Below are 25,570 nucleotides of genomic sequence, written 5' to 3'. Positions count from 1 at the left end.
GGGGTACGCTGCTCTAAAGACCCGGCCATTCAATAAATTTCCCGGCACATTTGCTATGTAATTCAATGCAGATGTGCACACCGCCCCCTGCCGAACAAGATGGGTAGCTTGGTCAGCAGGGAGCTGAAGAAGAGCGGCTTCTGACGTCACTCTGCTGCGCCGCTCAGAATGCTTTTTCGTCATAGAGTTAATATAACTAGAGTAAGCTACTTTTGTCTTCCAAGATGGCGTCCCCATTTATTTCTATGAAAAGTGCTCAGTGGCGCAGTGAGGCAAGCGAAATCGCGAGACTGGACGCGGCCATCTTTCCACTTCCGTGTCTTCCTGTCAAGCTTTAAACAGTGGCTCTTTTTTTTCCCTAGCTCCGAGAGCTCATGTAAATCGGCTATCGGCCAATGTGAACTTTTGTGCTCGTGCCCTGTTAGTATCCGCCAGCACATTTGCAGGCAACTTTCATTGACTAAGCAAATAAATGGGTTGCTAGTTTACCCATTTCGGATTGGTTTCAAACGTAGCAAAAATCGGTAAAAATTCTTCTGTGAAAAAGCTGGTAGTATGAGCCAGGTTCGAGAATCAAACAAAAATTATTGGGGGAGATAGTTTTGTAAATGTTGAATGGAGTTAATAGAATAAAAACGACCGGAAGAGTCGGAAACCTAACCGTACATGCAATACCACCTACATCCACCGGGGCCGTTGCTTCAAGCCGAGGGGTGGGGGCTTGTTTTTCGTTCATTTTGCATTTCTGGAAATGCATTTGAATTTGAATTGTGGTCACGATTTTGCAGCCATGTTCTTGAAATGAAAATGCATTTCTGGAAATGCATTTTAATTTTCAAATTTTACATTGAATTGAATTTTGTCAATCAAATTGAATCAAATTGAATTTTGGTATCTATTTGCTGGGGCATATTTTGAAAATTAAATCTCAAATGTCTATTTATTTTTAATTTTAAGTGAAAGCTTGAGCACTCTTGAAGAAAATTAAAATGCAAATAGGATGATTGATTACTAATTAAATTTATGAGTCAAATTATGCAGCCACATTCTGAAAATGCAAATGCATTTCTGGAAATGCATTTGCATTTGAATTTTGGTAACGATTTGCTTCCATAGCTGAGAGGTGTCGGCATGTGGAATGACATCCTCTTGGACTACTCTGGACCTTGTTGCCCAGCTACAGACTGACTACACCACGTGGCATGCCATAGTGGCATGCTAAGAAGAGGCTCTGAGATTTATATCCCTCTACATGCCACCACGATTTATTGCTGAGTCTATACATTCCTTGGTAAAGCAGACAAAAGGAAAAAGGCTTGTGTGTCTTTTTGAAGTTGGAGCCGCACTTGCACTCAAGTTGTATTATTGCTGTTTTTATTGCAATTGTAAAACATTCTCAAGAAGAGCAGGGAATTGACTGAACCACTATGGTACATACATTTCTTTATATGATAATTCAGTTTAAACTAAAATGTTTTTGAATTTCTCAATGATAATCACTGAGAAAATTGCCATGAAACCATTGTTATCAATAAATTATATACATACAGTATATAGAATTATGTTTTGAGGATTCTCCAGGAATCAATGCAAGGAGATGCTTTAATATAATGCTCAAAAAGTGAGTTGGAGAATAAATGTGTACAAAACTTGGCAACCACCACCACCACAAAGCTTTCAAGATGTGAAATGGAAGACTACAAAAAAGTAGTTGTAGCCAACTGCTGGTATATCAATTGTGGGTAAGGTTCACTGCAAATGGGTGCGTGAGTTGTCTTTGGGCCTGTTTCGCTTGCTGCTATCCACCTGTTTGGAAGCCTAAAACCATTAAGGGGTCCATGAAAGGGGTCAGGCTGGGGTGCTCTGGGTTTGCTTGGTCCTATCTGGGTCCAGAGAGAGATGTCTGGGTCTTCTTCTGAGCCAGCTCAGCTCTCAGGGCCCGTTGTTCCATTGCAGCCTGCTTCCTTAACTAGGAAGATCACAAACAGGGAAGGGCATCAATAAATGTGATTGAACTTTAGAATGTATGGCTGTCTTAATGTATGGCCCTCACAAAGACAATGAGGTCCAGGTCAATGTGTCTCAAGCACTTCATAAGATGTTTTGCATTGTAAAGTGTTTCTGAAGAAGAACACTTAATATTGTGTCACACAAATAATGTACTTGTAGACTTCAGCGGAGTACCAACAGATTATGTTACTAAAATGATTAGTTACTATACCTTTATCTCGGTGACAAGCTTCATCTTGGCATCATCCACTTTCCTTTTCAGGTTGTCAATCTCATGGCTCTCTGTCATGATCTGAATGATGAGCTCGTTCTGCAATTAAATAATAAGATATTAGTTCTGTGTGTAAATCACCGATACCTTCAAGCTAACATACATTTTCAAATCACTAGAGCCCCCACTTCTGTAAGTTAATGGCTTATCACGTCATATTTAATAATTGCCATTTTTCATTTGGCACACTTTTCCTCTTAATTAGGCAACGGGTATACAATCGCACACTAAAATGTTAAGAAAGCGGTGTTAGTGTAACTCACTTTGGTTGACGATCGGCCCTGGCGCCTGGCTCTGCCTCTCCAGTCTCTTGCCTGTAACTGGTGGAGCAGCTTGTTGTAGAATGTCTCCAGTTCCTGACGAATATTTCTCAGAGTTCCCTCCAAAGGTGCTGTGGCTTTTTTGGTTTCAAAATACCTCTTCTTCCAACTGTCACGCGCTGGACACAGAATGAGACAGAATGTCTCAAATGTAAATGCAAACAGACAACACATTGCACATACTGTTTGTCTACTAGTACCAAGTTTGGGAATTTTTTGAAAATGTGAAATATAAGAATGATGGGGGGAAGAAATAAATAATAATCTATAAACTATAATCTATAAACACCAAAGGTTATGTTGTTTGTTATGTATGATTGTATCAGACATTACATAAAAAACCATGTTTACAAAGCAGCTTCACCTTGATTTCTTCGGTGCCTGTTCTGAGCCAATAAATCTTTTCCTTTTCTTAGCAACTCTTGTCTTGTCCATTCAAGCTGCTTTCTTTCATCTTTCACCAACTTGATTTCCTCAATCAGCTCATCCCCTGCAAAGCAAATCATGTTACTTGCTACTCTCACTTGTAAATATTGGAAACACATGCATTGATATACAAAAAGGACATGGAATATGGATAACATTGTATATTAGTAACTCTAAAAGTTTCAGATGCATCAGAAAGACCAGCTTACTACTTGTTGGAAAGACATGGGAAGAAGTTTTCTGAGTGTCCATAGCCAGTGTAGGTGGCAAGGGCGGAGAGGTGTATTGAGCAGGTGCAGACAACAGGGCTGAATGTTCAAGGAGCTGGCCAAAACATTGAATATGTTCATAGAGAAACCTTAATATTGCAACACAGCAGTTTGTTGGGACACATGCTAACCTTTTAGACGTGGTAAAAACAACAACACCCTTGTCCTTTCAGAACACCTACCCACTTACTGTGGCATTTGGGGCAAAAAAAGCTAACAAAACTATTTACAAGAAAGCTGTAACTTGCAGTTGCACTGGACTTCCTATTTAAGGAACTTCAAATAAAAAGACAAGTTGTCTGAACAACCCAACATGGAATGTCAAAAACAATAAATCTGTTTCCTGGATTTTGTCTAGCAAACATTTCCTACCACACTTTTTGGTTGATTCCTCATGTACTTCAGTGTCTGGATATTTTGAGATTTTCGAAACCTGCAAGTGAATAGCAAATAAATTGGCCACTTGCAATTCATCCAATTTAGGAGATGTTCATTTACAGCTTCTGTCAAGTTTCCTCCCTTATTCCATTGTGTTACCTTTCTTGGGTGAGAGAGAAGTCAGAATCACGGCCTTCCAAAGACTCAGGGACACCTGAATCTCTAGTTTGGTTTCTCTGACCTCTCTGCCTCCTCTTGCTGGTGATTTCAGCTTTAGCATCAGCCTCAGTGACCTGGACTGGGACAGGTTCTGTGAATTTTAATGTCATTTTTAGAACTGTTACTTGCATCACATAAGAAAAGTATGACAGACTTGACCCTTCTTTTGTATGGAAAGATGTAGAAACATTAAACCAACTTTGAGTTTTGGATGGCCTTAATCTTCACCTTTAGCCTCTGTTTTAGGCTTGAAATATGTCCCTTGTGTCTTTCTTAGGGAGGGCTCATTATCAGGCCACCCAGGCTTCTGGGAAGAGGAGGGGGGCTCCTCCTCATTTGAGTCTGTGAAACTGTAACTGTCTTCCTCCTCTTCATCAGGGCTGGGGGGAGGAGGGGGCTGCTGCCGGGAATTCTGGGGTATCTGGGGTAATTTAACAGGCTCTTTTGTTGCCCTGGGAGGAACGCTGTGCTTCTTGGGCGGGTCTGTGGAAGGAGTCCGGGGGTCTGTGAAATAGCTGTGAGTGTCTGTGGTGAGGGACTGCGAGCAAACACTGCCGTCATTCTCCATGGGCAACAGAAATAGCTCTGGCTGAGGAGCCTAGTAGGTGAGAGTAATTACAACACATTAATTAAGTAAGGGATAATGCCCGACGAGGTGTCCAATATCATCTGATAATGGACGATGCGGAGGCGTGAACCGTCCTCCGCACATTATCCCTTTCATAATGTGACCCCTGCAGTCAATCAGAATGAAGTATTCACCCAGACCATGGTATAACATTAAATAATATAACACTACCGTGTGTTACAATATATCATAGAATACCCCACAATTACACAAAGACTTTGAAAACAGTAAAGATAAAGACATACATAAGGGGGAGCAAATGATTTAACTTTTAGATATCTCTCTTGTTTGGCTTTGACCTGTAAAAGGAGAAAGGAGAAGCAAGACATTGTTATTGTTATTATTTTACAAACAAAGAATACATATGTGTATGCTTTTTTCAGTCCAAATCCTTTCATGTAGGCTTTTGTTGACTTTAGTTTTGTCAAATGAATTACAGCCAATAAGCAAACATTGCCCCATCCAATGCTTGGATACGCACCAATGCCAAACTCCGACCCACACATTTCAGGAAGGAGAACTTGTCAATACTCTTCTCTGGGCCCAAGAGATTAACAAGCTCTTCTCTGAGAGTTGTAAGGCTTATATCAGGATACAGCCTAGATGGATATAGTAAAGTAACAGATAGCATGGTTTGGAAAATCCTTAACAATGCATTTAATTTGAAGATCAATATACTGTATTGTGTAAAACATTCCCACGCAGCCATTGAGTCAAAGCATTAACGTCTAACAACTTAAGGCTCCCATCACTGTTGTAATTGTCAAATGTATACATTTAACAAAGAACCATCTTTTACCTGATAAATCCAGCAGATATGAAGTTCTCTATGGCCTCTACGGGCACTGTATTGAGTTTGGAATTCCATTGTTTATCAGGTACATACAGCACATGGAGTTCTACGAACTAACATACCAAAATGTTTGTCACTCAAACATGTTTACACAACCCAAAACACCATGACACGGCAACAAACTAAAAGTGATTGACAACGAAACAGTGAGATCTACAGACAAAACACGTACAGATCTTAAAGTAGCTTGCGTCAGCTTGTATACCCCCACTAGTCATCTCATGTTGTGCTTATTCTGATACATAAAACAATATCATTTATAACGTTAACAGTGGTCTGAAGTTAGCATGAACACGTGCAAGGTTTACCTTGCCACTTGTTGGTCGTCTCTCCGCAGAATAACTGGCAGATTCGCATAAGTATTCCATATTTTATCAACTTTATTACAAGAATGGCGTAATCCATTCCAGACCATATTCCCCGTAATAATGAGATCTGGACAGAGGAAATGTTGCTCCTCTGCGAAGACTAGTGAGGATACTGTGCTTGTCCTGGGAATGGGTGGGGTGTAAGATACACGTAACAATCTTGTGTAATCAAACAGAGCCAACCAGAATCGCTTTTTCTGTGAACACAAACTGTGGTTGCTCTGGTGCTGATGCGGGACACTTACTGTTACGAAATATTAGTAACTTATCTTACAAAAATGATTTTTTTGTATTGACCAGCCCACCTTAGTTGTATGTATTTTTTCACCAACCAAAAACTGGGCAGTGCAGTACATTTTTCGCATTAGGCTTGGCTTGCCTGGTCTCCAAAAATCCACCAGATGGTGCAATAGTTCCTGCTAGGTGTGAATACAACCAACCGGATGTTGGAAACAGTAGCTCACTCGAAGTTCTTCACCCAAGACTATTATTGCAGAAAAAAAAATCTTGATCGCATATGTACATCATGTCGGGTTCATCCAACACTATGGCCATGAAAAAAGTGGTTCAACAGTTGCGTTTTGAAGCCAGTATTAACAGAGTTAAGGTAAGTTTACAACTACAAGGGCGTGGAGAGATACCGTTCGAGAACATTTAGCGATAAAAGAACGATGCCCACATAGCACAAGTGTAACAATAAACTGATGTCGTTGATATAACCCGCCTCGACCGCAAAGTCCGTAACCTTTAGATTTCACAGCTAATGCGAGCTAGACTGTACAACTTGACCTACAAATGCAAAGTCTTTCTAGCTACAAAGAAGAATACAATTACTCACTGTACAAATTACTTTTGCCATAGGTGTCCCAGGCAGCTGCTGATTTGCAACAGTTTTGCCTTCAGAATGCCAACCATGACCCTCTACTTACCGGGGTGTCATCAAGTACAAACCCTTTCAGAACACAGAAAGTATGCTCATTCTTGTAGCTTACTGGCAGGAGTTCAAGTAAGTCATCTTTCTTTTAGTATAAAGCTCATCAAATAATGTTGCCAGGTAGATAACAATGTTCTTCTGTTTTAGGTTTTAAATTGAGATTTTTGCAACAGGTCAATACACTGCAAAGGAGGCATCTATGGATATAAAATGGAAACCGCCAGCTAACAGTTATTTTTAACCATCAATGATTAAGGTGCTTTCTACAAGCATTCTGTAAAGTAATCTATAGCCGAATACGTGCCTTCGTCATTTCGTTTTTTTTTGCAACAGGTCAATACACTGCAAAGGAGGCTTCTATGGATATAAAATGGAAACCGCCAGCTAACAGTTATTTTTAACCATCAATGATTAAGGTGCTTTCTACAAGCATTCTGTAAAGTAATCTATAGCCGAATACGTGCCTTCGTCATTTCGTTTTTTATGTGTTTGTTAAGAATAAATTGCTAACATTTCTTAATCCTGTGTATCCATTTATTATAAAACAATCAAACACATAACTGTTAGATGTAAAGCCAAATGCTTTGACATTGTCCATGTGATACAGGCAAGTATAGGTTTTGAAAATTGTTTGAACAGTTAATTTCTTGATTTAATGGGGTCTACAAAATAACAAAGACCTGTTAGCTACAACCGGGCAATAGGTGGCTAAATGCGAAGTCCAATTTAAACCAGTTTGGAGTCACATACCGGTATGTAACTGTGCATAGACATGCAATGTCAGATGTTGAAATATCAAGAAACTCAAAGGTTGAATCTCCTCCTGCAGGCATCCATTTCATGTCGCTGAAAAACAAGTAGTAATGTATAAAGTTGCAAAAGTGGTCAATAAAGCTAATTGCTCCTTACAACAAAGAATGACCAAATACAATTGATCATTTTAATTATACAGTGTCAATGTATCATTACCATTGCTTTGCCATTAATGACAACCAAAACTGCGACTCACCTTGAGAACCCATTCGTACTCCCCAAACTTGGAGTCAAAAGTGCCTTTTTGTAATGACCGGAGTTTCAAAGTGAAGCGGGGTCCCAGCTCTTGAATACCGACCCTTTTCTCATTCTTAAAGATGTACCTATAAGAGAATTAGACTCTTGACATGTTACAATGCCTGGAAAACAAAAAAACTGGAAAATATTTTTATGATCATTGCAACATTGAGATACAATGATGACAGGTTGGCAGGAATTTACAATTGTGAAACGTAATACAGATTTTGCATTTCCCCAATCTGTAGTTTTATATTAAACTGAATATTCACCTGTGAAATCTGAAAAATATGAAATCTCTCTGGTTGTGAAAGGTGGCCACCTGCCGTCCTACAAACTGGGGGTCATGAGGGAAGAGGGCAGCGAACAAGCGTCCGATGCTGTGGCCCAGCCGAGTGGTGAAGTTGTTCAGGATCACTTCTGGGGTGTGCTCTGTCGGGTCCTTCCCCCTTCTCTAAAAGATGAGGGCACTGTGTACTAGTGGAAACTTATCATGCAGGAATTTGGGATCGACACACAAAACAAGCTATTCTCATTCACACAGATGAAGGACATGATAAACGTGTTCTGTTTGAAATAACTTACCTTCATCTCCTTCCGCAGTCGGACACTGCTGACCTTGAAGTGTGCTGTGGGTCCATCAGGAAGGTGACAGAGCACCATACCATCTTAAATGTTATGGTGAAGGACACTTGCCTGTGGTCAAGCATTTTAGCATGACTGAGCAAAAGCGTTCTGTATGAGGGTGTAAACCACTGTACAAATGATAGCCTCAAAAGTAACATCCCTTGTGTAAGAGACAGGTTGCTTAAGGTAATTAGGGCACCTGGTGGGGGGCGGAGGAAGTTATGGTATTTAACTTGTTCACCTGGGTGTTTGAGTAAGGAGAAAGGGGGTGGGGAAGTCTTATTTTGCTGACCGCTGTCTTTGATGCACAACCTTGTTAGTTTCAGAACCAAATAAATATACAAAAGTCTTGGATCTATGATCTTTCGTCAGCAAGCGCGTCTGGCACCTTGGTTTCCCCTATTCAGCCTCTCGGCGGCAGAGTTTGAGGATCTCAAATTGTCCGCCTACATTTGTCAGCAAAATCTCTCAAGACAAACGAAAATCCCGTCAACGGAGCGTAGAACGGCAGCCGCCCGGGAGAAACCCACCCAAAAAGTGGTATGTAACCTGTGTTGTAGGCGTACTGTGCTACGGCTTGCTTGGTACGCAGTCTGAATAGGTTACCGCCACTTGTTGAGTTTTTTTGTTTTGGCATTGTGTAGAGCGGATGAATTGCGCTGTGTGGAATTGTGTCTGCGGCGTTTGAGTGGACAGTCGGCTGATTTGTGTGTGCTGATTTGTGTGTGCTGTTTCAGCGCGCTGGTTATTGTGCCTGCATGATTGCAGCAGCTGTCTATTGTTGGGTTTTACGTTGCATTGATATGTGATTTGCATCCGTCTGCATGCACAAGATGAGTAGTTCAAGGGCTGGTTCAACTTCATCTAAAATTGAAAAAAGAAAACTCACGATGACTGAAAAGGCTCTGGCAAACAGGATTAAGTCAATACAGAACCAGCGTAAAAAGGAATTAAGCAAGGTAAAGAAACAGATACAATCTTTCAAAGAGCTCATGAAGGATGAACAAAATGCTTCACAAGTTAAAGCACAGTTGGACGTTCTGTTGCAATCATCAGAAAATGTCACTGCCTTGCATGAATCTCTGATGTGTTAAATCCCATCTGATGAACAAGAAAACCAAAATGAATGGTTCACAGGCATCACTGGATACAATCAAGCAGTTGTTGAGGATGTTGAATTTGGATTTCAGAAACCATCAGGCCTCGTTCAGAGCTGACCCATAACATTGAGCCACAGGAGGTTCTGCTTGAGGAGTTCATGAGGATGGAAAAATGGGACTGTGGCCAGAGCCATCATCTCAACATGAGGACGACCAGGATGACATATTGCCACGTGACAGTATATCAAACCTAAGTAGCAGAAAACAAGGTTCAAATGTTTCCACTACTTCATCTGCACGTGTCAGACCGGAGGCTGAAATGGCTGCTCTGCTTGCCTGTCACAGTTCACTGGAAGAAAAACATTCTCTTGAGAAGCAGGAAGAGGACTTAAGACAACGAAAGGAACAACTTAAGCTTGACACCGATATAGCATCAGTGGCCAAAGTGAATGTTTTAAGGACCTGTGAATCTGGGGTGCGGACTGACACTTTTCACCGATCTAATGGCATGGAGTCATATTTCAAGAAAACCACGAAAAGGCAACTGCAACAGGAATATCACAAGGCAGTTGAAGCTCTTAACAAGTCACTGAGGAAAGAATCGAAAATGCTGAAGACAGCCTTCATTTTCTGGAACAGTGCACCAGGGGGCAACTACAACAACTTGTCAGGAGCTGTCAACACATGACTGACGGCTCAGGCTTTGCAAAGGCAAAGACTTTACTGCATGAACACTTTGGAAACGAGCATATGATTGCATTTGCCTATTTGGATAAGGTCTCTTCATGGCCGATAATTAGGCCAGAAGATGGAAAGGCTTTACATGCATACAGTCTGTTTTGCGTGGATGTTGTAATGCCATGGAGAAGGTTCATAGTCTGTGAATTGAATAAACCTACCAATATGATCACTGATTAAAAGATTACCGTACAAACTGAGAGACCAATGGCAAACAGCGTCATATGACATCCAGGAAAGGCATCACCGGAGACCTATGTTTGTTGATATTGTGACCTTAATGGAGCGTCAAGTGAAAATCATGACAGATCCTGTGTTTGGAAACCTACAGGATGCCCCAATGCTGGTGGTAAATAAAGAAGGCAGCAGGACAAAATCACCTCACTTAAGGGCTAAAGGAAGTAGCTTTGCCACTGCTGCTACTACAGTCGGAAGGACATTCACAGAACACAAAATTGAAGAGGGACATGTACCTGAAAGGACGTGCCTGTACTGCGATGGTGGACATATGCTGGAGTTCTGTACTCTGCTGGAGAAAAGGGCTCAGAGTGAGAAGATTGATTTTCTGAAAAGGAATGGAGTGTGTTTTGGGTGTTTGTGTACTAGTCACATCAGTAAGGAGTGCAGGAAACGTCTCTCTTGCGAAACGTGTGTCTCAAGGCACCCTAGTGTGCTTCAAATCCACCACAAGGACAACGGAGCAGATGCAGACGAAGGCAAGAGCAACTCAGAGTGCAGTGGGCAGTTCTTTGTTTGCAGTCCAAACCAGTGGTCTTACTGGGGCCGGTGAACAAGACTTTAAGCTCACCATTGTACCAGTAAAGGTTAAATCAATGAAAGGTCGAAGGACGGTGGAGACCTATGCCTTTTTGGACCAGGGCAGTTCAGCATCCTTTTGCACAACGGGTTTGATGGATAGACTGAATCTCTCTGGGATAAAAACAAAGATTATTTTGCGTACCATGGGCCAAGAGAGAATTGTGGACAGTTGTATCGTGTCAGACTTGGAAGTGGCTGGATTGGTACTGTGAAATGCCAGATATATTCACACAACATAGGATGCCTGTGAATAGGTGTAACGTCCAACAACAGGAAGATCTGCACAAATGGCCTCATTTGCAGCATGTCTACTTACCTAAGACAGATACAGATGTGGAACTTCTGATAGGCAGGAATGTGCCCAGAGCTTTGGAACCACTTGAAGTCATCCGGAGTGTGAAAGAAGGGCCATATGCCATCAAGACAATGCTTGGTTGGACAGTGAATGGACACCTTGGTGGGAATGTTGTGATGGACCTTATGTGTATCAGTCTGCAGTTACTAGCAACAGAATTTCTGCTGTAACACTTAATGAACTCATGGAAGCAACAGTTCAAGACAGAAATGGACGAAGATCAAGCGTAATTTCATTCCTGGAGACATCGTATTGATAGTGGATGATTCTGCGCCCGCGATTCCTGGATCACTGACAGGATAACCGAAGGGGCTCCAGACAGCAGAGGACTCGTGACACAAGTCTGGATCAATACCTACACCAGCTGTATATGCAGGCCTGTGACTAAGATCTGTCTTCTGCAGGAGTCAGCCAAACCCTGATCGCGATACTTGGATGACGTGACGATTTTTTGACTTTTATGGGCCTTTGGGGGAACCGAAGATTGGATTACTTTTGTATGATGGACTTTCAATTACTTATTTTATGTATTCCTCTGTGTGTGTCATGTATATGTAATTATTGCTGAGTATTAACTGTAATAATTAAGTGCCGGAATTTAAGAGCCAGGTTGCTTAAGGTAATTAGGGCACCTGTTGGGGGGCGGAGGAAGTATTTAACTTGTTCACCTGGGTGTTTTACGGGGGGGAAGTCTTATTTTGCTGACCGCTGTCTTGAATGCACAACCTTGTTTGTTTCAGAACCAAATAAATATCCAAAATACAGTCTTGGATCTTTCGGAAGCAAGCACGTCTGGCTTTCCCCTATTCAGCCTCTCGGTGGCAGAGTTTGAGGATCTCAAATTGGCCGCCTACACCTTACATGTTGCTAAATTCTTGTTGCGAATTGAACTAGACATTTCTCAAATTGAAAAACAGTCAAATTATTTTTCTACCAAAAGATACTGGGCACTTTACGATCTTCGTTGATAACCATGAGGTATGTGAAGCCCCTGGCTATGCATTGGGGAATTACTTTCTTTAGAGCCAAACCTCTTCTGTAGTACACATGTGCATCTGGGATAACTGTGGCCAGCTGCCCACAGAACCTCACTGTTCTCTGCGTGACAAAGAAGACAAAACAAATCAGTCACTGGTCTTTAACTTTCACTGTAATCTCAAAGACAAGAGGACACAAGAAGTGTCACCAGTAATCAGTGTACCAGTAATAACTATAGATGTTATTAACATGAAAAAATATAAATCTTCCTGAATTAAAATAACACACAACTCAACAGTCAATTTGTTGACCATATACATTATAAGCAGTGTTGGGTGTAATGCGTTACTAAGTACTACTAAGTAACGTGTTACTGTAATTAAATTACTTATCCACTGAAAAAGTAAATTAAGGGATTACTGTTCATTTTTAGGTAATTTAATTACAGTTACTTGTAATGTACTTTCGTTACATACTGTAAATTAGTCAAACAGGTCTGTATAAATCAATATTGAATTAAAATCTAAATGTATCGTTTTAGGGTAAAAGTGAATGCTGCCTCTTTATAATCGTTTTAGCTGTAGTGCAGTTGCACGGGAGACGTGAGTTTTTGCTGCATAAGCACAGGCTCTAGCGGTTTGAAGTGGAAGATTTCGGACTCGGCTGAAGCAAGTATCTCTAGCTGTTTTACGAAATGGAAATATTCCAAGTACTTTACCTTTTTGGCACAGGTTGACAAGAACATTAATATAAAGTGCAAGTTATGTCCTGGGGAGAAAAAAAACTATATGCGGCTGCGGCTAGCACAAGTAACCTACTGAAGCACGTCACAAAACAGCATTGACGAACATTTTTTTGTGATCCATGTTCATCAGAAACAGAAAGGGTTTTAATCGCCATAAAAGTTGACACAGACAAGGAATTTACTTTGGCATCGACAGATAACACCTCAGCAAAACCTGTTAAGCAGGCAAAACTTGATTTTACATTGCCAGTGCAGAAAGTGTCTGAAGGTGAGCTTTATTGCAAACTAGATTGCAGGAAGAGATGCTACCGCTGCGTACTGTAGAATCCTGTGTTGTCATTTTTACTTAAAGTTAAGCTTTTGTGTTATGCACATATTGTTTGGTAACTGAAGATGAAAGAAGGTTACATGTGTTACTAAAATGTTAAGTATTAGTAGGCTATGTTTTAAAAAGCTAAGAGGCTAAACTATTCCAAGTTTGACTTATATTTAATTCTTGAAAGACTTTCCTTTTGTTGTCTATCCAGTCAAGGTTTATAGGGATTGTAAGAAGTAATGCATTACATTACTTATTGAGTAATTAAATTACTTTTCAGACAAAGTAATTACAGAGGTATTTTAAATACAATATTGATGAAGTAATTGGTAATTAATTACTTTTTTGAAGTAACTTACCCAACACTGATTATAAGGTTATATACACAAACACAAACCTAATCTATCAGGAACACTGTCTATTCTGAGTGTAAATATTTCACATGTAACAGAATCTGTACACCATTTGTCCCATCTTGACCAACACAAAAGTAGCAACTAACATTGGTGCAGTTGTCTACTCACCCCTCTAGGTCTGTCAGAAGTGGTGATTAGGACTTTTGGGTTGGTCAGACGGTTAAAGTAGGCAGAGAATTCATCCGTTCCTTCGTCGAAGGCCACCTGCAAAATATAATTTGTAAATAAAATGCAGCAACATCACATCAACTATGAAAGCTTAAGATGATATGGAAACAACACTTTCCATAGAGGCATGTTACCTCTTCATCCTCTGGGTCGACTGTTGTTTCGTCATATACTCTCTGGTTTTCTATTGTCTTGGGGACTTCTTTTGGTGGAGCCTACAATGTGAGACATACATATTTCCCAGTTGCACTGTTACTCAGATGTTTTACAATAACTCTATGGATTTCACAGCATATGTATTGAACAGTTGTCCAATCAGTTAACATTAGATAGATCAATAGGTACTTTAAAGCAGCGTATCAAAACGTGTGCCGGAAAACTGACATGGCAGGAGAAGCAATTAAAGGGGACTGTTTTTTTGGGGGGGTATTTCACACTGTTCCTTAAGGTCTCCGAATAGGGTATGTAACATTAGTTGGGCTGAAAATGGCCCGGGTGCTGTTCTATGCCCCCTGATGCTTCCATTGAATTTGTCCCGGGAAACCTAGTGTTTTTTTCTCCTTTTATGGTATGCTCATGAATATATAGATGAGCTGCGCGCTGATTGGATGGTTTACAACAAGTGAAGCTGCGGAGCAAAGACGTAAAACGGCCAACAGCACTCATTGAAACAAGAAGGTGGACACTTGAAATGAAAACGTACAAATATATATTTTGCGTCTAAACAACACTGTTTTCAACAGATTGACTAGATATAATTTGAAATGATTACATTAGCTGTTTCCACTTCTGTTGTCGAAGCAAACAGGGTCGACTTAGGTGGGTAACGTTAGCACTACAGCTTAGCAAACAAACTATCATGATTCAACTCAGCTTCAGTTAGCTCTAACTATCTTCCTGAAAAATAAATCTGGACAAACATGCATCTTGAATTGTAGATTTACATGACAACACTGTTTTATTTGAATGAAACACAGTCAGGAACATGAACTAACGTTAGCCCCATTGCCAATAAACTAAATCATCACACATTTTACCGATGCTAGATACAGGCAGGATACATTAGCATTGCTAATTATATATAACTATTAGCGACAACATAATACGACAGCTTGCGGTTGTGATGAACATAAGGTCGGAACGGCATCTCTTTTCAGCAACAGCTTCATAGCTTCAAATTATGCTTTACATTGTCCGAAGATTTCAAAACTGTCCTCGGTGAAATAATTAGAGCAAATGTGTAATTGAGGGTCAAACTGCACTGGGATCTTCTCATAGACAAACATCACAGCCCGTCGAGTGTTTGGTTCCTTAGGGAGACTCTGAAAAGTGTCAGCATTCCCTGTAAAACCTGGAACACTGCATTTACGGCGCTCCTTTTTCAAAATCTTGAAAACGTATTAACTTTTTTATTTGTAATTCCTGTGGAAGTACAGAGCAGTGCGCAGCTAGCTAAAATAGTGTCGGAGATCTACTGTCGGAGACCTCGGTTTATGTTCCTGGACCAGAAAACCAGAGGGCGGGTAAATGTAAATTTTGGAGCGTGACAAAGTTGATGCTGCAACTTGTGACGTCACAAGTTGCAATGTTTCAAAAGCTAGAGTTTGCAAGTTGCAGTTTCAAAATAGTGAGAAGTGACATTTTTATAGGAAAGAGGTTTCAATGGACTTTGAAGTCCACTGTATGTCTATTTTACACACCAAACTGTAATTTTTCAACTATGACAAGGTGAAATCGGTTTTGCAATAATTCGCCCCTTTAAGGAGAAAGTTGAAGAGGTCTGAGTGAACACTCACATTTCTGACTTGGTCAACCTCATGAATTGTTAATTAATATACATTTTGGAGCTTCCTGAAACTCTCTAAATGTTACCTGAACATGGGCAATTATCATTTACAAACCCTTCTGGGACTGACGAAACGGCACCCTGAAAGGTCACCTGAACATCGGGAATTCCTTAAAAAAAAAAATACCACTAGGAGCAAAGATTTATGGATTTACAAACCCAATTAAAATGAATCATTTTGCAAATAATTGTAGGAATTTGAACCAGGATTGATGTATAGCTTTCTGAGTGAGTTTGGTCATTCAAAGTGGTCATTTTATATCCTTCTAACAGACTTTTGAAAATAATTCAATTAACATTAAGCTAAACTCATATGCTGTTTATAAATTATTATATGGGTCTTTTTATAATAACTGCTCAAGGCATTTTTTTAAGAATAAAAACTTTTGCATCTAAGATTCAGCCATGTCCCCAATCATGACCTTTCATCTTCAATTAAGCTTATGAACTATGAAATCCAATCATGTTCTTAAATAATCACTTTTATTATAGAGCCAGGATTGTCTTCTTTCTGTTGATTTATATAAATACAAATTCAATGTGTCAATCAATACTGTCAACTGTTCTGAAAGTCCCGTATGTGTCTGTGACAGGGTTAACATTACATACACAACATTAATTGATCAATCAATTCTTTATTAGGAAATTCTAGCATTCTGGGAACTATCATGTCCTTTATTTCTTTTGATGGGGAATCAACTTTTCAAAATCTGAAATGTCCTCTTTTCGTGGAGTAACTCAACGCTAAACCTTTATAATAATCCAATCAAACGTGTAACTTTACCTTATCTCCGAGGGCATCCCTTTCTTTTTTCTTCTTTTTCTTTAATACCATCTTTTGCTGCAAAGACAATACACACACAACTTGAAGTGTTGTACGTTAATATTGGCTAGCTACAGTAACAAGACTGGGCAAGACATTTTAGGTCGGCACATTAGTCATACCAGTTTTCATTTGCATTACCTTTCGTTTCTCTTGCTTGAGTTTCATGAACATAAGGTGTCTTCTTTGTTTATTTTTTATTTCAGACACACTGAAGGTGGGTGGGAAATAGGGTTCTTGTGGAGTATTACAATTTTCTGCTTCGGTTTTCGCAACACCGGTATTGTCATCATTCGCCTGCGGAATCGAGATCATTTTATTTTGCTTCTTAAATTTCTTTTTCTTCGTTTTATCCTGCTTTTTAGAATCTTCTACAATGTCCATCCTGTCAACTGTGTTCCGCAACTCACGTGTACCGTCCACTACATCATTACTTCCTGTGTCACAGGATGTTGTATCTGAAAACGAAATGTATTTTCACTTTCGTCACCTAGTGGCGGGGAATAAAAATGTATTTTTAAAAACACGAATAGATTAGTTTTTAGAATGTGTTGTTGTTGGATTGAATCAAAATACATTCTTCAATAATCACTTATTAGGAAAAAAAACACATCAGCATAACATGCTAGCCTGTGGAAATGTATCAAGTTAGCAGGGCATATTGCCATAGTGGTTATGGTGACAGGTTTTCTAATTTTGATTAAATATTGTGCTGACACGTTTCTGTTGTTCAGTTAGAACAAGTATTATACTACCTACATTTATTGAAATTAGGTTTCACAAGAAACAACCAGCATGACATTTAAGAACAAACGATATAAAACATAAAGCTAGTGGAGACTGAGGAAGTAGTGGTAAAGAAAGAAACATTTACTAATTAAAACATGTTTGTGTGTACTGTTTGTAGGTATTGTACATGAGTATGCATGGCAACAGAAATGACTAACAGCTGTGTGGAACACCATTCACATACATCTTGGTTGTCTGTACATGTGGCTGTCTCCTCTATTTATGTCGGTAATACGAATTAGATATTGGGCAGGTAAACTGGCAATCTAACAGCTGATGTACCAGTCCACAACCTGGCGAAAGGCCCTGTATATGAGTGGATTGAATGAACACACCAGTCCCCCACCCCTCCATAGCCTGGCTGCCAGCCCAACTTCTCCCCGCCCCCCAAAAAATTTGGTCAGGAAGTTGGGTCTGGAGGGTCTCGTATTGTAGCCTGACGTTGTCATACTCATAATTGTAGTCAGAATATGAGTCTGAGAACTCTCCGTTGGGCTTTGACTACAGGGCGTGTTTCAAACGAGCCTGGAAAACAAATCCCTCTTAGCTCAATTGGATAAATCTACAACCAATCAGAGCAACAGAGTATGTGACGTGTGTTAAGCGCTGCATAGATTGTTGTCAACAGAACAAAACTGAAAGGCAGCTAAATCTTTACTGACTAAACTGCAAGCAGACTTGAAGTATGCTTGAACAATGAATACAAACAATTTTTGCCGGTGTTGTAAAATTAATTTAAGGGTAGGGGGAGTACTTGTTCACACGGTCAACCTTTTAGAGCGAAACAATAAAGGGCAATGCATATACGAACAAGTTCTCCGTTTAGGATTAGCCTACAACTCCACAAAAGAAAAGGAGAAACCACAATGGCCATTGGGTTTTCATTGTGTCCCATCACCTTCTTCGCGACCATCGGGGCCAGCTGATAAATTAAACTTTTACCGAATCCCGTAGGAAGGACGGCAAAAACATATTTTCCATTGACAAATGCCTTGATTGCGTCTCTCTGTTCCTCTTTCAAAATTAATGCGCTGTCGATGTCTTCTAAAACAGACTCGATGGCAGAATCATAACATCCCAGATCTCCAGCGGTAGCCATGTTTGTTCAAAACGAATTCAATTTAAGCGCTCTTTTGTGTCGTGGGTGATTACGTTACTGTTGATCATCTGTCCATCATCGTATAAAGCCCGCCCTGGCAATTTCATTGGTTCGCCCAGATTCTGGTTTTCTGTAGTTGGTCCCCAATACGAGACCCTCCAGACCCAACTTCCCGACCAAATTTTTTTGGGGGCGGGGAGAAGTTGGGCTGGCAGCCAGGCTACTCGTATTGGGGAACAAACATGGCCTAGCCCTAACCCTACAAACACTGGGATGTTATGATTCTGCCATCGAGTCTGTTTTAGAAGACATCGACAGCGCATTAATTCTGAAAGAGGAACAGAGAGACGCAATCAAGGCATTTGTCGATGGAAAATATGTTTTTGCCGTCCTTCCTACGGGATTCGGTAAAAGTTTAATTTATCAGCTGGCCCCGATGATCGCAAAGAAGATGGGACACAATGAAAACCCAGTGGCCATTGTGGTTTCTCCTTTTCTTTTGTGGAGTTGTAATCCTAAACGGAGAACTTGTTCGTATATGCATTGCCCTTTATTGTTTCGCTCAAAAAGGTTGACCGTGTGAACAAGTAGGCTACTCCCCCTACCCTTAAATTAATTTTACAACACCGGCAAAAATCGTTTGTATTCATTCTTCAAGCATACTTCAAGTCTGCTTGTAGTTTAGTTCTGTTGACAACAACTATGCGGTGCTTAACATACGTCACATACTCTGTTGCTCTGATTGGTTGTAGATCTATCCAATTGAGCAAAGAGGCATTTGTTTTCCAGGCTCGTTTGAAACACGCCCTGTAGTCAAAGCCCAACGGAGAGTTCTCAGACTCATATTCTGACTAGAATTATGAGTATGACAACGTCAGGCTAACCCCTCCATGCCTGGGACCCCTCTCTGTTCAGGTCCCCCAAACAGGTCCATGGGTTTTGGAACTCCAAAGACACACACCACTTGGAATGATCGTAGTAGGACTTGAATTTTAACTGCCCAGGGGGGCTGACCCTTCTCACATTCATGGTATGTCTGGTGAGAGAGCAGTTGGACAGCAGTTCAGAGTCCCGTCGCTGCCAAGTTTCAAACAGCAGATCAGTGTCCAGAACATGGGCCACCCAGCCAGTGTAGATATCTATAAGAAGGTCAGAAGAGGTCAAGTGGGCCATTCTGATGAAGGGTTATTCAACTCTGAGTTATGTTATTATTAATAACTGTGGCCATTGCAAGTGTTATAAAACATGAAAAACAACAGTCTTGATGGTCTTACCATCAATATAAAGCTGTGACTTGGCAAAACTGATTAATTTTCCCCCATGGCTGATAGGAGAGCTACCATTCTCCTTTCTGAGACCAATGGTGGCTCCGATGTCAGGAATGCAAACGTGGACCCAAAAGCAGACTCCAAAAGATGTTTCCTCCTTTTATTGGAAGCAGAACATAACATACAAAAGTAGATCAAAAAGCATGACTCTGACTCTGTGGCAGGTCAGAGAAAAACTAAGCACAGAACTAAAATTCCAAGCCACTTAAAAAGCACAGAACAAACAAGGCACAGGTGAAAACAATATGTCATAATGAGAACAGATTAACAGAACCAAAAACAAGAACACAGCGAGGGCCTCTGGTGGCCAATAAAGGGTCACAACCCTGACATCCGAACCGTTACAAAACTGTGCCAACGGTGCCATCTCTGTTTGGAAAAGAAATGTGGAAACTGGAGCTTTACATATCCATTTTGTGACCTTATTAAAAGCCAGGATTTAGCAGCACAAAATGCTTTACAAGCCTACACAAACATAGATGCAAAATAATTGCATAAGTGTTTACTGCAGTTAACAAACACAACTCTATGATTCTGACATGAAATCAGAACTGGCCGTTGACTTTGCCAGAGAAGGGGTAGAGATAGCCCCTATCAGCGAGGAAAAGGAAAACGGGGAATACTATGGCTGAGCCAAAACCCCTGGGAGTGGTTGACGAGCAGCACTCCTGAAGAATAGAAATTAACATCATCTTGTATTTTATTTGTATATTAGGAGGTTTACTATATTTTAGCTTATCATAGATGGAATCTACGTTCTGTGTACTTATATGTTATGTTGTGCCAGGTTGCTTTGCATTGTCTTGTCCTAAAATGTTCAGTGCCCAGTCTGACCCTGTGTTGTTTCTGTGCATCGGACAATAAAAGACTTGAACTTGAACTAATCTATTCATCAATGTTCATGTTTTGTGTAAAAGCACCGTTTAATGAACAGTACAATAACACATATTCTAGCATGCACTCACTTACACCTACATGCACACAAACGCATCCATGCACACAAGTGCTCTGTCAATGAACCAGTGTCAACATCACTTATCAAAAGATGTTCTTTGCCCCGTAACCTCCCCCTGATCCCAGAACCATATTGGTCTGCTCATTTCTGCACAATCATGGCATTTTAAAGAACTGTATAAACTGAGGAAGGTCAAATACCCTTCACACCGAGCACACAGTTGAATGAAGGTATACTGTCATTTTGCAACAACAATGCTCAGTGGATTAAGAAGTCATTGTCCACTTGGACAGTGTCATGTATGTTGGTAGCTACCTTTAGTGTGGCCATAGCCTTTGATATATTCCATGATTGGAGGAGCATCATTGTAGAAGGTGTAGACAGAACTATTGGACTGAAGAAAACACAGGTGCATGTACACACAGCACCACAACAACCCAACACTTTACATGGAAGTGATCTACCTTCATGCAACACAAAAGCTAATCATTATAAAACAGTAAGCAAGTAGTCATACCTTGTATCCTTGACCCAGGTAAATCTGATTTAGCATGCTCCCTAAGGCCCCTTGGCTGGTGTTGACTGTGAACTTACTTAGCTGCCAGCTCCCCAATAATAAGTCCAGGTACATGTAGTCAACCCCACTCCCCACATCTCCAATTTTATATCTGGGCATTTTGTATATGATAAACCTGGAGTGTTAAGATAATCACATTACAAATCCACAGTGCTTAACCCACATTAAAACAGGAACAGTGTGCTACATCCATTCAGATTAAATGGCAATATATATATTTTTTGAATCCTAATTTTTACAGTTTTCGATCACTGCAAAATAGCAATAGCCAATAGCAAAAAGTACTATTGGCCTGAATCTTAAGTGTCTGATCACACAAACAATTAGACTTGTACTGTTTGATCAAAACAAAACAGAATTGTCAGAACACCACTGAATTTAAAGCATGTTTACTAGTCATGAACGATCAATGGTTTCACATCAATTAAATCAGTTCGTTTTGTTTCACACAGGTATTTGTGTAAATGAAACAACAAAACGTACCAATCCACAGGTTCACCAGCTTCGTTTCGACAAGAAACACACTATAACCAGCAGAAACACACCATAACCGGCAGAAGCACATGAGGAAAAAGGACACCCAAACAAAATGTTAACATTGCCTTGTATCACTCCCTATGTAGAAAAAAACAAGAAAGGAATATTTAAATGTATATTCGGCTTTTGGTACGTGATTGAGCGATTTTGAAAAAGAATATAGCATAGCAGGGTGAAAATGCAGAAGAGGAGGTCTTAAATTAGTCTCATGACAAAAGACATTGAGAGAACCAAATCTGGTTTTCTTAGTTCCGGTTTTGCAACAGTGACTCGAACTAATAGCCATTTGAATCTATCTCTAGAAATGTCTATTCAGCAATGTAACACTCATTGAAAGAACTGATTGTGGATAAAATTTGCAATAGTATCGCAGTTTAAATATTTATTCACTTTTTGTCAAATATTTGAAATTCCACACTCAAGTGTCTAATATCATTAGCCCCTAGTCAGATGCACCTTTGTTCTGCAGTAAACAGCAGTAAAGCATTGTCAATCAATGTTACATAATGTTTTGCAAATTTCTTGTGGTTTGGAAGTAAAAAGGAGGATGGACATTGGATTGTGTTTATACATTTTATATAGTCACATAGTCTGAGCTCTTATCAATCCTTAGATTGAATATAAAAATACAAAAAATTGTTTAAAACTAAAAGGTAAAGGTAGTTTGATTAAGGCTAAGGATGATAACATGTAGATTAATAAAACAATATTACTGACTCACAACAATTATTCTGTGTATGTAAAGATGACCAAAATATGCATTTTCAAGAAATTACAAAATATTAAACTATTTACCTGTTTAATAAATGTCTTTGTTACTCATTAATTAAACAAATAAAGAGCCAATAACCAGATGTGTCCACATTTACAGTCATATCTTCACATATTGCATATCTTCACCATGATGGTTAGTGGAAATCAATGGAGATTAACTAACTCTTTGTGATCTAATATGAGCTATCTCTTGTAAAACTACACAAACTTGACTATCAAGTTAATATCCTAAGACATGTTCAGCATGTATTGTTTCAAAGAAATTGGCACCTTGTGCAACACTGACTGAACAGGTAGCGCCACCCCTCTCAAAAATCCTTCAAAGAGATCAGGCACTTCACCGAGAAGGAGTGGAACAGACACAATGACAACCTCATCTCAGGTATGAGCATTTTATGTGTACTTTTTTGTTAAAATAGTTTGAAATTAAATCAAATGGATCAAGTCTAGAAGGATATTTTAGTTCTAAAGATTTGCATTCTGAACGGATGTTGGGGTCAATGACCATTGTGTCAAACCACTTTACCTTCTTTGCTTAGGATGAACACGAGCATTCAACAACAAAGCTATACATAGCTAACTGTTCATCTTAACAATCTTATGTCCAGGTCATTACTGGACAAAAATATTCAATGGAATTTCAGTCAGTTAAACATTTAACCATCACATCTGTATCAGGAGTTGCGATATCACACCCAATCTGTCTATTTAGCAGAATGTAGAGTTTGTGCGGACAGGCTATGGGAAGAACTCTGTGAAGGTTCTGTACATCAGAAGAGAAGGAACACATCACTACATCATTGAGCTGAAGGCCAATGTTGAGATCACCCTCAACAACCGCAAAGATTACTTGACTGGGGACAACTCTGACATTATCCCCACCGACACGGTCAAAAACACTGTCCATGCCTTGGCCAAGCTAAAGGGAGTAAGTATTTATGCTTTCAATCCCATCCTCCTTCAAGACAAACCTATGCTTCTACTTACAGAATACAACAATTTGTGTTTTTGTTTGATCAGGTTCGGAACATAGAGCAGTTTTCAATGGACATCTGCCAACATTTCCTAACAGCTTTCAAACATGTGACCAGGGCCAAAGTGGACATGGAGGAAGCCCCGTGGAAGAGACTGGAAAAGGTACAATGCCAGAACCCGGCTAAATGCCAAAACAAACATGGTTTCTTTATCTACATAACTAGAAAGACATTGCATTGCAAGTGAACTTTAGAGGAAATTTGGAGGAAATACACTGTAGCAGTTCAGGACTATCTGAATATTTATAGTTCTATATGCATCCTTTGTATGTTACTTTAGATTAACCTGTCTGTTAAATAAATAAAAATGCTCAAATGTAACAAATAATAGTTCTATATTTATGGATTATACAACTACATTTCTCCCTGACACAGAATGGTGTGGAACATGCCCATGCATTTATCTTCAGCCCAGAGTCCTGGCGTTTCTGCAGTGTTGAACATCACCTCAATGGTGAGTTAGTGAAAGAACATGGTAGATATAGCTGGCTCCAAACACAGCAGTGTTACTGCTAATAGTTGGAAAAGAGAGGTTCACAATACACAACACACCTAAAGAGAGGTGCATCCGTGGATTTCCAGCTGTTTTATTGTCCCCAACAGAGAAACCTGTGATTCACAGTGGAGTGAAGAACATGACAGTGCTGAAAACCACCCAGTCAGGCTTTGAGGGCTTTTTCCGGGATCGTTTCACCACCTTGCAGGAGACTAAGGATAGGTGCTTCTGTACTTCGGTCTGTGCTAAGTGGCGCTACAATCGGTTCCAAGATGTTGACTTCGATGCAGCGTGGTAATTGCAGAGATGACTTGAAAAAGGACATTAACTGTTAAATCACATTTAACAGTAATTAAATGTGATTCTGAAAATACTTTATTTAAATCAATATGTTGTACAATATTAATTCCTATGAATTTTATTTTGAAACATCCTTAGATGTTCACATTTCTGAAGAATATTTAGGGAAAGGAAAAAAATAATTTAAAAACTGATTGTAACAATAGTCATGTAACAAAAAAATGTATTGTAACAAATGTTTCTGTTCACTGATGCAGGAGATGTGTGAAGAACACAATAATTGAGAAGTTTGCCGGCCCATATGACCGGGGCGAGTTCTCTCCCTCTGTGCAGAAGACACTATATGATACGCAGGTCATGGTTCTGAATAGACTGCCAGAGGTAAACAAGACAAATAACATTTTGTTCATTTTAATTATGTTAATTTGTTTTGTCAACTCAAGCAAGCATTCAAGTTAAATCAACACTGAGTTGTATGTTCTGATCTATAATCCAGGTGGAGGAGATTGAGATGATCATGCCAAACAAACACTATATCACTGTGGACATGACCAAAATGGGACTCACCAACAAGGATGAGGTGAGGTGGACTCATAAAAGTTACCAAAATAATTTTGTCCTAAAGTAATGGAATTCACTTTCAGTTAAAAGCAGTCAACATACAAGTACCTTGTATCAATTGCAATACAAATGTACTGCATGTACACTGCACTTATGAACCTTTATCATGTATTCTTTGAAGGTCCTTCTTGCATTAGACAATCCATCAGGGAACATCACAGGAACGGTATGCAGAAAGCCCCTGGCCAAGCTGTGAAAAGGAACCGATGGTGGAATACCAACACTAAACATTTTACTATTAGGACATCTAATCTGCCAAATATCACTTGGGCCCATGCTTAATGGCTTCTTTAATTTCCTCATAAATTCACTGAACACATGACTGTTTAAATGAGCATTGATTAAAGTACTGCCTGTGAAATAAAGTATTATTCTGTATATAGTGTCATCTTCGATACAACAG

At 39.8% G+C, this 25,570-nt stretch overlaps 5 protein-coding genes across 8 annotated transcripts; 2 read left to right on the top strand and 3 right to left on the bottom strand.

Moving 5' to 3' along the window:
• Positions 1 to 1,352: 1,352 nt before the first annotated feature.
• Positions 1,353 to 5,861, bottom strand: spata1 (spermatogenesis associated 1). The gene is made up of 12 exons (XM_047036727.1): positions 5,683 to 5,861; positions 5,321 to 5,427; positions 5,003 to 5,120; positions 4,767 to 4,820; positions 4,122 to 4,491; positions 3,834 to 3,984; positions 3,669 to 3,729; positions 3,237 to 3,351; positions 2,966 to 3,091; positions 2,545 to 2,720; positions 2,222 to 2,320; positions 1,353 to 1,969 (listed from the first exon to the last, which is right to left on the bottom strand). The coding sequence occupies exons 1-12, from the start codon at positions 5,740 to 5,742 to the stop codon at positions 1,880 to 1,882; spliced, it is 1,527 nt and encodes a 508-aa protein (XP_046892683.1). The 5' UTR covers positions 5,743 to 5,861; the 3' UTR covers positions 1,353 to 1,879.
• Positions 5,862 to 6,168: 307 nt separating this feature from the next.
• LOC124478493 (guanine nucleotide-binding protein G(I)/G(S)/G(O) subunit gamma-5) lies at positions 6,169 to 7,196 on the top strand. Of its 3 annotated transcripts, none has more exons than XM_047036731.1 (3): positions 6,169 to 6,349; positions 6,604 to 6,748; positions 7,010 to 7,196. In XM_047036731.1, the coding sequence occupies exons 1-2, from the start codon at positions 6,260 to 6,262 to the stop codon at positions 6,727 to 6,729; spliced, it is 216 nt and encodes a 71-aa protein (XP_046892687.1). In that variant the 5' UTR covers positions 6,169 to 6,259; the 3' UTR covers positions 6,730 to 6,748; positions 7,010 to 7,196. The 3 variants fall into 3 exon arrangements, with proteins under 3 accessions (XP_046892687.1, XP_046892686.1, XP_046892685.1); XM_047036730.1 differs by having other exon boundaries at positions 6,171 to 6,349; positions 6,850 to 7,196; XM_047036729.1 differs by having other exon boundaries at positions 6,171 to 6,349; positions 6,824 to 7,196.
• Positions 7,197 to 17,112, bottom strand: rpf1 (ribosome production factor 1 homolog). The gene is made up of 9 exons (XM_047036728.1): positions 16,799 to 17,112; positions 16,619 to 16,675; positions 14,123 to 14,203; positions 13,929 to 14,024; positions 12,310 to 12,463; positions 8,312 to 8,394; positions 7,999 to 8,180; positions 7,686 to 7,812; positions 7,197 to 7,522 (listed from the first exon to the last, which is right to left on the bottom strand). Exons 1-9 carry the CDS (start codon positions 17,039 to 17,041, stop codon positions 7,481 to 7,483), a joined length of 1,065 nt encoding a protein of 354 aa, XP_046892684.1. The 5' UTR covers positions 17,042 to 17,112; the 3' UTR covers positions 7,197 to 7,480.
• Positions 17,113 to 19,401: 2,289 nt separating this feature from the next.
• Positions 19,402 to 22,817, bottom strand: dnase2b (deoxyribonuclease II beta). Its single transcript, XM_047037325.1, is given in 9 exon segments — positions 19,402 to 19,684; positions 19,820 to 19,970; positions 20,233 to 20,242; positions 20,426 to 20,472; positions 20,474 to 20,541; positions 21,144 to 21,222; positions 21,346 to 21,520; positions 21,889 to 21,929; positions 22,812 to 22,817. Coding segments are annotated over 9 exon segments (837 nt in total). The 3' UTR covers positions 19,402 to 19,424.
• A 173-nt stretch (positions 22,818 to 22,990) lies between these two features.
• On the top strand, positions 22,991 to 25,545 carry uox (urate oxidase). Of its 2 annotated transcripts, none has more exons than XM_047036971.1 (8): positions 22,991 to 23,098; positions 23,432 to 23,644; positions 23,737 to 23,853; positions 24,126 to 24,204; positions 24,354 to 24,540; positions 24,804 to 24,927; positions 25,043 to 25,126; positions 25,289 to 25,545. In XM_047036971.1, exons 1-8 carry the CDS (start codon positions 23,081 to 23,083, stop codon positions 25,361 to 25,363), a joined length of 897 nt encoding a protein of 298 aa, XP_046892927.1. In that variant the 5' UTR covers positions 22,991 to 23,080; the 3' UTR covers positions 25,364 to 25,545. The 2 variants fall into 2 exon arrangements, with proteins under 2 accessions (XP_046892927.1, XP_046892926.1); XM_047036970.1 differs by having other exon boundaries at positions 23,032 to 23,098; positions 23,429 to 23,644.
• The last annotated feature ends 25 nt before the right edge of the window (positions 25,546 to 25,570 follow it).

This window comes from Hypomesus transpacificus, chromosome 16 (assembly GCF_021917145.1).
Source record: "Hypomesus transpacificus isolate Combined female chromosome 16, fHypTra1, whole genome shotgun sequence".
Lineage (NCBI taxonomy): Eukaryota > Metazoa > Chordata > Actinopteri > Osmeriformes > Osmeridae > Hypomesus > Hypomesus transpacificus.
This window is presented reverse-complemented; position numbering and strand designations above follow the sequence as displayed.